At 40.0% G+C, this 13,142-nt stretch overlaps 1 protein-coding gene across 1 annotated transcript; it reads right to left on the reverse strand.

Moving 5' to 3' along the window:
* Positions 1–71: 71 nt before the first annotated feature.
* Positions 72–11,011, reverse strand: ica1 (islet cell autoantigen 1). The gene is made up of 13 exons (XM_022765795.1): positions 10,900–11,011; positions 9,625–9,654; positions 9,327–9,498; positions 8,625–8,697; positions 7,876–7,999; positions 6,964–7,162; positions 6,130–6,255; positions 5,789–5,887; positions 5,594–5,694; positions 5,352–5,398; positions 4,581–4,844; positions 2,199–2,288; positions 72–1,946 (listed from the first exon to the last, which is right to left on the reverse strand). Exons 2-13 carry the CDS (start codon positions 9,639–9,641, stop codon positions 1,825–1,827), a joined length of 1,434 nt encoding a protein of 477 aa, XP_022621516.1. The 5' UTR covers positions 9,642–9,654; positions 10,900–11,011; the 3' UTR covers positions 72–1,824.
* Between the last annotated feature and the right edge of the window lie 2,131 nt (positions 11,012–13,142).

A 13,142-nucleotide genomic window follows, 5' to 3' on the forward strand; every position in this document is an offset into this window, starting at 1 on the left:
GTTTTCCTGTGTATTATGCATTTTTATGTAGATCTTGTGTGTGTTTTTCAATAAAGAAAACGAAAAAAATCTCTGGATTTGGTATGTAATCCTTTTCAAAGGCCGTAGACAGACACAACAACCAATAATATCAGGAGCATGGCATTTATATACAAATAGGTGGCAAGGTAAGGCAATCAATGTATTTTGGTTATGATTAGATATTAACAAATGTCTCATGGCTTGGACATCAAAAATGACACAAGGCTTCATTACAACAAAAATAAATTCACTCAGTTGTTATATACTGTATAAGGAATCCAATAATAACTCTAATGAGGTTTGATATTGTTGACGTGTGTTTAGATTAAGGCATTTACTCTGAATACATCAATTTATGCAGCATTGTAGTCAAAATCGGTATGATTGTATTTTCATGAATATCAAACCTTCCATTTAAAAGAAAACACACTGAAAACTGCATATATTGTCCATGAAACCCAATAACTGTGAATGATAACTAAATACGTGTCCACATGATAAAATATATACTGATGAAAAATCCCACATTAATATAAACATATTGTTCATCCAATCACACTGTTACTTGATAACATAAATCGAGGCATGCAACATGCAATAATAAATTAGTGATATGTGTATTTTTATTCAATGACAATTCTGTAATCACACTTAATGGAATATATTCAAAAGGGGATTACAGATTCAGCATGTAGCAAACAAATTTAAGAGCTTTAATCTTCAAAAGGAAAAACTCTTTACTGCCTGAACAAGGAAACAACTTCTCCATGTATCCAGTTCACCCTTTGAAACGTGGTGTTGCCAGTAAATTTGTCAATTGAATCATCCGATGGCAGATAAATACACTTTCGAATATTTGTCTGTGACTGCGTTAACTTTCCGTCACTCAGCGTGTTAAGAGTATTTTGTAAACACATGAACTATTGCTGCGTGATCTTTGTCATTTTTGCTTTTTGTTTCTCACACGGTAGTTTTTGCCTGTTTTGCAGTCTTCAGTAACGAGAATCAGAAATAAAGCATGAATGCTACGAGAGACTACAGATTTCCAAGGCAGCTAATGTCAAAGGCTTATTGTTCCAAACTCATACTGAGGTATCCATGCTAAACATTAAATGCTTAACCCAGTGAAATTGCCAGCAGGCTTAATTAGGTTGTCTTGTAAATGTCTCTTTTCTTTCACAGTGGAAAGGACACAAGAGCTGATCGTTGTTAGTGGGACGCCTACGGCAGCGTATTGCTGCCCACATGAGACAAAAAACCCAGAAAATGTATTTTCTTAGAACGAGGTATTTGTCTCATTCTTCTCATTATTATGCATTTTATTATTACAACACACCAGCCTTTTTTGTTTTCTTGTTATCAGTGCATCTTTTTATAATTAGAAACAAGTCTTATTACAGTTATAGGGCAGCAGCTATTGATTATTTTCATTATTGATTGATCTGCTGATTGTTTTCTTGATTACTGTTTTGTCTATAGGATTAGTGAAAATGCAGATAGCTTGTTTTATGAAGACCAACGGGTCAAAAGCCAGAGATATTCAGTTTGATATCATATATGACAAAGAACATCAACAAGTCTTGTATTTGTAACTATTTTGCATTTCTGCTTGAAAAATGACTGAAATAACTCTGTTATTGTAGTAGCTGCAGATTGATTTTCAGTTTAACGACTAATCAGTGAATTGTTTCAGCTCTAGCTCTGATTTTTTTTTTTATCTGGTGTCAGTGGTAACAATATGCAGCTGTTCCCACCAAAAAAAAAAACTTTTGAAAAGAGATTCCCTGTGACTCTTAGGAAGAACTATGCGTTGTGAAGTTCGTGCTCTGTGTCAGTTTTGCCGACTGCATCGGGATTGGAGAGAGGGTCCAAGTCAGCGAACAGGTTGAACCACGCTGAGAGGTCTTTGGACGTCCCTGCTGTGTCTGTAAAATGAGTTAACAAGGGTGAACGTCACCAAAACAACTGCTGTGCGTTTACTAAAGCCATAGTGAAAAAGAAAAAGAAAAACACCTCCCATAAAAGTCCCATAAAAGACGGCATCTGGCGAGATCCGGAATTATGAATGGAAACGAGCCACAAGTTCTTAGACAGTACTCATAAACACAGGTTTTACTTGGACTAGCTTTTTTCTGTCAAATCTTCTCGTATGTTTTACTCATTTGGCTCGGTCCTACCTTTCGCTGCTGGCTTAGAAGGGTTCTGATTGGCTCCAGATGAGGGTTCTGTTGTCTGGGCAACCGGCTGTGGAGCGATGCCGGCCCAATCTGAAACGGGGGGACGCAGAATTGGATTAATCAGCAGGAGAAACTTAACGTGGCAAAGCATGATCCAACAAATAAATCATCCCGCTCTCTCGCACAGATATTGTGTAGCCTGATAGACGCACACAAACAGCAATAATCAAAACATTTATCATGGCAACATCAAATCAGTCATTATTAGTGGTTTATTAAATACAAGCCAAAAGTTGCAATTAGAACGTCGAGGTCTTGTTTCAGGCGAGTTTGTTTTGATTTCATCCTTTGTGTATCTTGATAATAAAGCGTGTAGCAACACTAAATATCACCAGGGAGGACAGTGGTATGTGCTGTTGATATTGTACTTGGTAACAAACAGTCTTTTACTCCAAATACAAACAAATGAGTCCAACAGGCTTAAAGCCTTTTTGAAGCCTCTGGATATTTTAGTGAATTAGTTTATTATGGTATTTCATCTCTGGCATCTTCTACCTTTTATTGACATTTTCAGCAAGTTGTGTTGCAGAAGCAGAAATACTGAATGAATGAAGTTGTTTTTAGATGTGTCGAGGTTAAAAATCTTTAAAAATGTAGTCAGTTGTTTACGTATAAAAGCGTTGGAGTGTGACTGCAGCTGCAAGTCGTACTGGATGCATCTGAAGGTACATGGTTAATGAGAATTTTGGGATTTTCTTCCTTGAAGATTTGTTATAGCTTTGCTCCACATTCTTGGTCTCCTGCCATTTCGCTTTTGATTTGGCTTTTTAGGCTGTATAATCAGGATCATAAGTTATTTGACTCAGTGGACCATGTTGTTTCCAGGATTTTGCCTGTTTTGGGCTCCAACCCCGAGGTTGAACGGAGGTCACGGGCCTTCTGCTGTCATGTGCTGCTTTCTTGCCCGAGTGTGACTTCTTTGACCACACTGCCATATCTGAGAAGTGCTACGTCTACGCTGTTGTTCTTCCCGAAAGATCTCTGACAACAGTAAAATCCCTTGGTCCTTAAGTTTCTCAAGACCAACCTCTTGAACATTGTTCCCGGTCGCCCAGATTAGCTTCATGACCAGCTCTTGAAAGTCTGCAGCACTCTGTGTTTTTTTTTTTCCATTTAATAAACTGTGTTTTTTAGCAGCAAAAGGAATTTGAGTGTCAATCAGTAAGTGTAGGTTTTGAGAGCGCAGAGGCATTTGTAAGTGTTAAATAAGTTTTGCACGCTCCTGATGTATTGCATGCTGTCAAAAGTTTTGTGTAGTATTTTGAAGGTACAAGTCAGAGTCTGCACATTCTCCTACCCGCACTTGCAGACTGACCACAACACTTTTTAAAATTGTTTTATACTTTTACCGAGATTCGTGCGTTGACACGGTTCTGACAGTTCATCGTATTACGTATTGCAGGTGTTTCGAATTCCCTTAATTTGGAATTCAAGCTGTAATTCAATGTGGAAAAAGTCAAGCAGGTTGAATGTGTTGTGACAGCTTTTTAAAAAGAAAGAGATTGATCAGCCTCACTGGCCAGCTGGACTCTGTCTCCCTTTCAAAACTCGTCGCCTTCTCTCCTGCCTCTGAACCCACAGACCATATGCTTCTCCTGGACCTGTTCAGACACACTTTGTTGTGAAGTTGAACAAAAAAAAAGAAAGAAAACTCTCTCTTCTCTCTAACACTTTACTTTTATTAAGTGTGTACTTTGCTGTGACTCTGAGCCACAAAGAGATTTTAGTTTATTATCACAATCATGCTAAATCACTAGCCAATTAAATAAATTCTTTGTTTTTTTAATTAACTAAATTCTTCATACACACTGTAGGTTTACATTTCTTTATAACTTTATAATAGTGAGGCTGCTCACAACCCTGCAAGCTGAAAATAGACGAAACCAAATCAACAAAACCAGACGAGGTGCGAGCAGCCAGTGCCCAGGCCTGGATGAAATGGAAAGTCGTTGGCAATTACCAATGGATAAGCAAATCTAATTGCCATGTTATAATAGCCTCCCTCTATTACGTTGACAGACATTGGTTTGATAAATTGTTTTAAAGCCACTTTTCTTCCTGTGCGGAAATAATTAGCTACAAAAGCAGCCCATTTTAGCTGTGGTTTTTTTTTCGCATTCTTAATGCACAAATTCATGGAAAAACAATGTAGCTTATTATTTAGGTATCAGACATATTTATTTCACCTAACTGCTTAATTAAATGAAGATAATAATATTCTTTTGTCAACCAACAAGCTTTTTGGACCACTTCACCCGCTCTCTGCGTCACTCTTGTCTGATTCACACAAGCACAAATGCACATGGGGTAAAATGTCCTGACCTGAGAGGGAAGACTGCAGATCGTTCAAGCTCTGGTCCAGCAGCTGAGATGGCAGAAAGAAGGCATTTTCCTTTTGTTGGGCCTCCGCTGGTCTACCGGACGTTGCGCTCGTTCCTTCCTCAGTGTCTCCAAACACTTCCGTCCACTCGCGAGAGAAGTCGCCCTCATCCACAGACATACTGCCCAGGATCTCATTGAGTAAGGCCATGCTGTCCTTCTCCTCTCCCTCTAACTCTGGATAGGCCGAGAGAGGATCTTCACTTCCTGGAACGATCAGGCGGAGCGACCAGATGACTTCAGCAATAATAATAATAATACCACAGTAATGTAACTCATGATTTCCTCCTCATTTGTGTCTTATTAATATTTGCCCAGAAACTGCTCATACATTCTTATTATGTGGTTTTGAGGTTATTCTGCAATTTGAAGAAAATGAATCTGCAACTATTTGGATATTTGTTTAATTGTTTGTCATTTTTTTAAAGCGAAATCTCTAAAACAAAAACACAAGTTCCATTTGTTTGAATATTAAATGTAATTGTTTTCTTCATCTTCAATGATAGTAAAGTGATCGCAAGCATCCTCAAGACGTCACCATGGGCTCTAGTTTTCACCATTTTTGTACATTTTATAGACTGATCAATTGATCAAGAGGAGAAGATTAATGACAATTATCGTTAGCTGCAGCCCCAAAATAAGTCACGTGTTTTCCATAGTAAATAACACTGTAAAAATGAATTGTAGTGACTTAAATTAAATGTTGTTCTTTACCTTCTCTGGTCTTATCGCTGGGGTTTTCACTTACTAGTGAGATGAGTCTATAAATAAGAGAAACAGAGGATCGGTTTATAACATTTTGTGTATGCATGAGGCAACAGGTGTGTAAGAAGAGCAGTTCAGTGTTTATAAAAACACATTCCCTGCTTTAACTGATGGCGTGCGTGTGTTTGGTCTACCTGCATGAGTAAAGATGAAGATGAGATACACAGATTTTTTAGATTTTTTTGACTCACTGGTCATCTGCAGTCTCAGCTTTCTTTCCATCGTCTGCCGCTGCTTTACTTTTTTTCTTCCCCTTCTTCTTAGCCGGCTTGTCCACTGGGTCTTGTAAGGTCTGCGGGAATGACAAAGTCATTGGTTATAGTTACAGGCCTTTCCTCCAGATTTAAATCTACTTTGACAGTGTTCAGGTCAAGATTCTCTCTGACCTTAATTGTGGAGAACTCATAATGCTGACAGCCCTTGAAGCTCTCGTGAATGGCTGCCATAGTGTGGGATGTCTTCTCCCAGAAGTGCAAAAGTGTTGTCTAGAACAGTAGAACAAGACAAGGGAACACATTCAGCAGGACTTGATGGAAGCAGTTTGAAAACGAATCAGAATGTCTCCTTGTCTGGTGTGATAATGAAGTCTCCATGCAGTGTCTTGTGTTCCTTTGTTCGCTTCATGTTTGTCTTCCTTCCTGACTTAACCGACTGCGGTGGAGCCGCTGAAAACACCCTATTTAAGATCAACAGAGTGTAAGCAAACAACTAAAGATTTGAGGTGTACCTGGTATGTGGTTAAAACGTGAGAGAGGAGGTTGCAGCGGCTGGCTCCCAGCAGGTCCACTTTCTGGCAGACGTCATTCTTCAGTTTGTCAAAGCTTGTTTTGGTAGTGCGCACCTGGGCCTGAACCTGAGATACAATAGATAGGAAAATGTCCCAACTGAAGACTGGCACTCACTATTATGTATCATACAGCTGTGAACAATGAAAACACAAACACTGGAGTTCATGTTTGTGCTTGTGCAAATGTAAGTATCTAAGTGTAAGCAGAGAAGAGCATGCTGGGTTCTTGTAGCGTTATGGTTGGAACCGATGAACCACCATTTAAAGGCGTGTTGCACCCTCTAGTGGCCTTTTTGTGACAGTTTTTTTTCCTGCTCTATGCTCTTTGTGTGGTCTTGCAGCAAATTAGGGCTTAAACGATTACTCAGTTTATTAGTGAACCGACAGCAAATTAATTGCTCTAATTTGATATTCAATTAATTTTAGTTTAAGTTTAAGTTATCCATCATGGAGAGAACATTCTCTGGGTCCATTTTCTGAAATGTTCTTTTTGTGCAATTGGAAACTTGCGGTCTGGGTTTTTAGACTGTTGGTGGATGGCGAACAGATGTGTTATATATTGTGATTTGTTATTACTGGTAATATTGATTTAATTTTGACTTGGCAAGAACAGCTGTTGTTAATAACATTAGCAATGGCTCGGTTTCACTGAAGTTTCTCGGTGAGCCATCTGAGCCCTGAAAATGGACAAAACTAAATGAAATACAGCCATTACTGATGTACCTGTGCTTTCTCTTAAGACATGCCAGAATGTGTGACGCCTGACTGACGAACCTTGCGGAATTTCTCCATCTGTTTATGAGTATCTGGATCCAGCTCCTGAGACACATCCTTCATCCACAGCAGCGCGCCGCGGTACTCGGTCCTCGACTGCTCCATTCGATTCACCGTCAGCCACGTGTCTGAGATGGCTCGATAGCGAAAGGTTTCCACCTCCTGGTACAAACGGCACAGAGGGTTCCTCAGAGCCAGTCTGTTGGATGCAGTCGTGAAATTCAGTATTAAGATGCTGCATGTGGCAGGTGTGATATAAATTTTCAATACTACTGTACATTCATTTTAGGCATTACTAGGTTATTCTGACTTTACAGACTCTTCGGGCGCTTATAGAGCATAATACAGTCTGCTGAATAATTTGAAGGTCCAAAGGAAATCGCTTTACAAAATCAAAAGGTCTCTCAGCTCATCCAGCCACAAAAGCAAATTGTTGAATCAATCAAAGGCCATCAGTTCGACAGACATCTTTTATCCCCTTCAGTAAAGAAACCAAGTACCAGTATTTGTAAGTGCACTGCATTAACTAATATAATATTCTTGTAATTCGTGGGTATTATCAGGCTATGTGTGGTTGGTTTGCCCCATTTGTCTCGAGAGCTGATCGTGTTACAGACTCAGATACCGAACAGTCATCTATTAGAGCGAGCCTGCCTCTGTTGTCTAGGAAACTTGTCCTCTGCTCTGTAATTGTGATTATTTGCTTCCTTTGGGTTGAGATGTCCTTTGAAGTGTCCATACCCAGCTCTGGGATTACATGTGGAGCAACAGGACAGTCCTCCCTGTTGCCTTTCTGGCATTTGAGGTGATAAAGTTAACTGGCTCTTACATAGTTTTCTAGTGCAGCTGTGACTTTTCATGTGGTAGGTGATTCTTCATACATACAGTGATGATTAATCGTATGTCGCCCACCTCTGCTGGGAGGAGAAGCAAAGTGCTTTCCCTGTGGCCTGCATGATCTTTCCAGCCCTGGTTTTATCCTGCGAGCCCTGAGAGCGCAGGAAGCGACCCAGTTCGTTCTCCTCCTGGGAAAGAACTGCACAGTGGAGACAGTGAATGTGGTCTCAAGATTCAATATCGTGCAAATTTGAAAAAACAGTTTTAATCCGATAAAATGAGGCTTAACTAATCGAATTAAGTAAACTGGAATACATTAGCATTTAGATGAGTATTTCTGATATTGTTTCACATCCAAGTTATTTTTAAGAGAATGGCCACCTTTAAAGTGCTTTGGGGTTTTTTTTTTAGTAACCCTGAGAGTTGTGTTGTTCCTGGTAGGTTCTCCCCCGAGGCAGATTAGTCCCAGGAGAGGGACCAGGCTGAAAGTGGCGTCTCAGAGGGAAGCCCCCAGGTGAGTGCCTGGTTGTTGGGGCCTGTACAGCTCAACCTGAGCAAGTTACATGGATGTGTGGCCATGAGGACCGACCAGTCGCACGGTTAGTCGTGGTTAACTGGGACCCCTGGCTACAGCTGGTATGTGGAAAGTGGCTTTACTGGTAAGGGGAGGACCAGGAGCGAGCACTGAAGGTGGAGCAACACCAACAATGTAAATTTGGGTTAGTTTCTAGGCAAAACACGGTGTCTGGAACCAAACTCCTGCACGCAGAGGCTGGAGTCTGGAGGTGTTCAGGACATGTATGAACAAAAGCGACCATACGTACAACAGATCCTCCTCTGGTACTGCTCGATGACCTTCAGCAGCTCCATGCACGTTCTCTGGATGGAGTGGAAGACCTGCAGAGCAGAGGAAAAAATCAGAATAAACACAAAGTCGAGGGAACGCTTGATGTTTGTGAACGTTACTCTAACTACTAACTAACTTTCAAGAAGGCAAACCACAGAAAGCTGAGTCTACGGTACTTTATAGATTTCAAGAAGTAAGATCTGCACAGTGGATACGATGCAACACTGAAACCTTTATGGGGTAGAAACAGAAGTGTTAAAATGCCACATCAAAGCTTTAAAAGAAAAAAAAAGATCCCTGATCCGGCATGTAGATACAGTTTTGAGTGATTTATCACAGTGCGTATCGGGGGCCTGGTCTAAATTAAGGTTGGATGTTCAAGCTTTTATGAGGTATCGATTTCAGCCATTAGATTCAGCTCACTCCTGAAATGGAAGCATAGATGATGGAGGTTGGAGAGGCGGCCTAATGTATGTTTTAAGCCTCAAGCAAATACTGGCGTTGTGTGAATCAAAAAGCCATTTTGTCCGGTGCAGAATCAAACCTGAGGGAAGGTATCTCCTGTGTTTCTTAATGTTCCTGTGATGTGACCCTGGGCTACGGGAAGCAAACATGGCAGCCACTGAGCATGCTGTAAAACTACAGTCCCCAACAAGACAGCTTCTTATTTCCTCATCACCTCCAGCTTGGCGTCCAGATCTGCGTCTGATGCCACCACATGTTCGTCCTCTTTCTTCCCGGTGACCTTGATGAGCGTCTGTTTGGTTTTCCAGTACTTCCGCTGGAACTTGTTCACCACAGACGAGTCTTGGCTTTGGATGAAGCGGTCAAGATAATCCCGGGAGTAGCCACTGTAATGACATGTAGGGGTTAGACCAATATTTGACCGCAGCTCTCTCCTATTAGAACTGTATTAATTCTGGAAAGAACTCGTTGAATATCCTGAAACCTGAGTGTGAGCAATGAAATATACTCACAAATTTCCTCCCTCCATTTTTCACGATTGCCTGCGGAGAGAGAAGAGCGACTTGGATTCAGATGTAGTTTGAAATACAGTATGTAGCCGGGCGTGGGCTCAGTTTAACACTTACATTTTTTAGAATAACAACTGCACATTTTCTCACTGCGCAAATACTTGCATTGCAGTATATGTGCTTGTTTGAAATCAGTGTGTTCTTCAAAACTCAAATCTCAGCTGCAAGGGTGAAGAGACTAGATGATATTTCACTGATCTCAGCATCTCTGCACTGGTGACATGTTGCTTTTAAAACTGATTATTCTCAAAGCGCCTTCTGCCAAGTTACATTTGTGACCTTTTACTCCTTTGTTTATTGATAATTCTATGGTTTTAACTATTGATATGTTCTATAATTATAATAATATAATCATTATTGCATCAGACAACAATTTTATAAAGTTCATGATTACCGTACAACTGCACAGCTCCAATGGATCCATGAAAAAAATCCCCTTTAACCAGGTGTATAAAAGCCTTAACCGTGAGTCATAACAAGGTGTGACCTACAGCTTGTTTGTATTTTACCATCCCACCCAGCTTGGTTTAAAGATTAATCAGTGGCAGTTGTGGTATTAACTGAGTACACTTACTCAAATACTGCACTCAAGTACAATTCTGAGGTACTTGTACTTGAGTGTTTTCAGTTCTCTTATTTCTCTGGAGTACTTTTATTTCCCATACTTTAAGAACATTTTGTTGATAATAGTTGTAGATTTGCTCAAATCGGATTTAGAGTGAAGGACTTTTGCTGGTAGTGGAGTATTTCTACATGAGTGTATTAGTAATTTTACTAAAAGGACATTTAACCAGACTAGTTTTAAGCTTCTGTGGAGATTGAAAACACCTAAGAGAAAACCACCACCTGTTTTTGCATCACCTGCTGTCCATCAACAAAAGGATGAGAATGAATAATGAATCACAGCTCGCGCGTCACGACTCGTTTTGAAGCCACGGGTGACGATGTGAACGCGCCTCACAGCATCTTAACAATAAAGCGGAAGGACACTGCGACATATGCGTTTTTATTCCGAATCAACCAGCGGCGTAGAAAAAATATGTGAATATGATTACAACAATACATCTGCGCTGCACCAGAACAAAAACAGCGCCTGCCTCACTGCACCGTGCGGAAACCCAGCAGCGGTTCCCTCCCATCGCCCGCTGGATATCACACTAATGTCACAATGTACATGAGCGAATATCAGAGTAAAACCACGGGGTGTTGCACACATACCTCTCCGTGTCGATAGCATGTAGGATAGGCTCCTTATATTCCTCTCATCGTTAGACGGACAGCAGCTGTGGCTGGCTGACAGGCCCAGTTGTACCCTGTGTGTGTGTGTGTGTGTGTGTGTGTGTGTGTGTGTGTATGTGTGTGTGTGTTTGTGTACACACAGCTGCTCGCTCTTCAGCGCATTATCCTCCTGCACGAAACGCAGCCGACGTCATTCTCTTCCGACTGTAATTGGCCGGATATGCAGCGCGCATCATGTTCAAATGTTTGTCTCAGGCAAACACAGCAGTAACTGTACAGGTGTATGAGCACCAACCGCCTCGTGCATTAGCGAAGTGTTTGTCTGTCACTCTGCAAACTGGCTGTAGACCAGAAAACAATCAGGAAAACAGATATCAAAGACCCAGCAGGTTTATCAGAAGGTTGTAGATTGAATATATTTTTTTGGGGGCTTCTCGGTGGATCATAATTAAATATACAAATTCACATAATCATGACTGGATTAACCTGTTCACAGGCTTCAATTGACCTGGGGCATAAATTGCAGTCTTCTGTGCTGCCCCCATCTGGCCAAAAAAAAAAAAAAGCAATTAATGCACAAATAACTGCAGTGAACCCAGCAAACAACCTACAGATTCATTATGTGCCCAGACACCAGCACAACAGCAGCAGGTTTTCTGTAACTTCCGGTCTTAAAAGTAGATTTTGCAAAACTCAAAGTTAATTAAAATACATACAACCGACTGACCAACAAATTGAATCTGAGGCTTTTGGGGAATCAGTCCGGGGCGGTTTCAGACTTTGCCCAGTTGGAAAATCCAGCCTTGAGCATAATCTCATTTCAAGAAGCTTCAGCACATAGTGTTCAAATCTTTGTCTCTGATGGTTTCAGACCAAGAAATTACAGGTTGATTCACATACATAACTGAAGAGTTTTCTAATTAAAAATTACATTTATTTGTTCTTTTTTGCAGATCATAATGTTTTTCCTTTGTGTGGGTGAGAGTACTGGTGTAAACAGACCTCAGGCAGCATCATAAACTAATAACAGTTGTTGTTTAGAGTAAGACTTTGTGTTGTTTTTAAGTTTTCGGAGTTTGTCTTTAGTTTAAATTTGTCTCACCGATTGTGCCTTTGAAGCGTGATTCCAGTCGTATTCCACCTAGTTTCTACATGTGTCAGCTCTTCCTTTTCTGAGGCAGTCTGTCTGTTGCATGATTTTCCTAAGTATCATACACATTATTGTAATTTTCCAGAGCTTTTTTCACAGATTGCCCCTGTTGTCTGGAAACACATCATATGATCTCTTTATGTCTGTTATCTGTGTCACGTGACCTTGTCTTTTATAGCCGATGCATTGACATTTGAGACAATAAGATCCACATTTCTAGCATTACCTGGAGCTGCTCAAGTTGTTTCTGTTGTTCTGTTTTGTCTAGTGGTGGAAGAAATAAAAGTACAGAATTATTATTACGTAAAATAAACTAAAAAAGCATTATTACGGTATGCAGGTTTTTAATGCTTCAGCTGGTAGAACTAATCTGCACTAGTGTAGTAGTAGGTCTAATCTATAACATATTTTCATATTATACGTCATGTTATAACTTTATCTTATATTTTATTTCAAAAGTCCTAATCTGCCTAGCAACAAATAACTGCAGCTGTCACATAAATGTAATGTAGTACAATGTCTCCCTTTTAAATTTAGTGAAGTAGAAATGTACAGTAAGTAGCTCAACTTTGCATTTAAGATAAAGTAGAAAACAATCTATTGTAAAACATAGTATAAAGAAAAGAATTGAAGGTATATACTGTATAGAGTATATAAAGAGAAAACTGTCATGAAGGAAATAAAACATATAAACAGAAAGGTGTTTCATCTTACAGTAAAAGAAAGACAATATGTTACTGCTTAGTTCCTTTCCACCAGTGGTATTTTAAACAGAAAAAATTACTTTAGACTGAAACGTTTATGACAAAAATTGTATTGGAAGGTCATTTTTACAATATATACACTTATTAACTATATATTTTACAACCTGAAGTATCTGTGTTAGATTTAATTGTATAAAATTTGTACCTGCCTACTTCACTTATGTCCACAGTCTTCACACACCACCACCTCCACCACTCTGCACAGGAAACATTTACCAGTGTTTAGTTCTGCTTCTGTCCAAAGGATGGCAGTGCAACACAAAGGAAGGGCAGTGCACCTTAATAGTCTCCTCTCCTGTTAGGGGCCC

Source organism: Seriola dumerili, unplaced genomic scaffold, assembly GCF_002260705.1.
Source record: "Seriola dumerili isolate Sdu_G_001 unplaced genomic scaffold, Sdu_1.0 BDQW01000756.1, whole genome shotgun sequence".
In the NCBI taxonomy this organism is placed as follows: domain Eukaryota; kingdom Metazoa; phylum Chordata; class Actinopteri; order Carangiformes; family Carangidae; genus Seriola; species Seriola dumerili.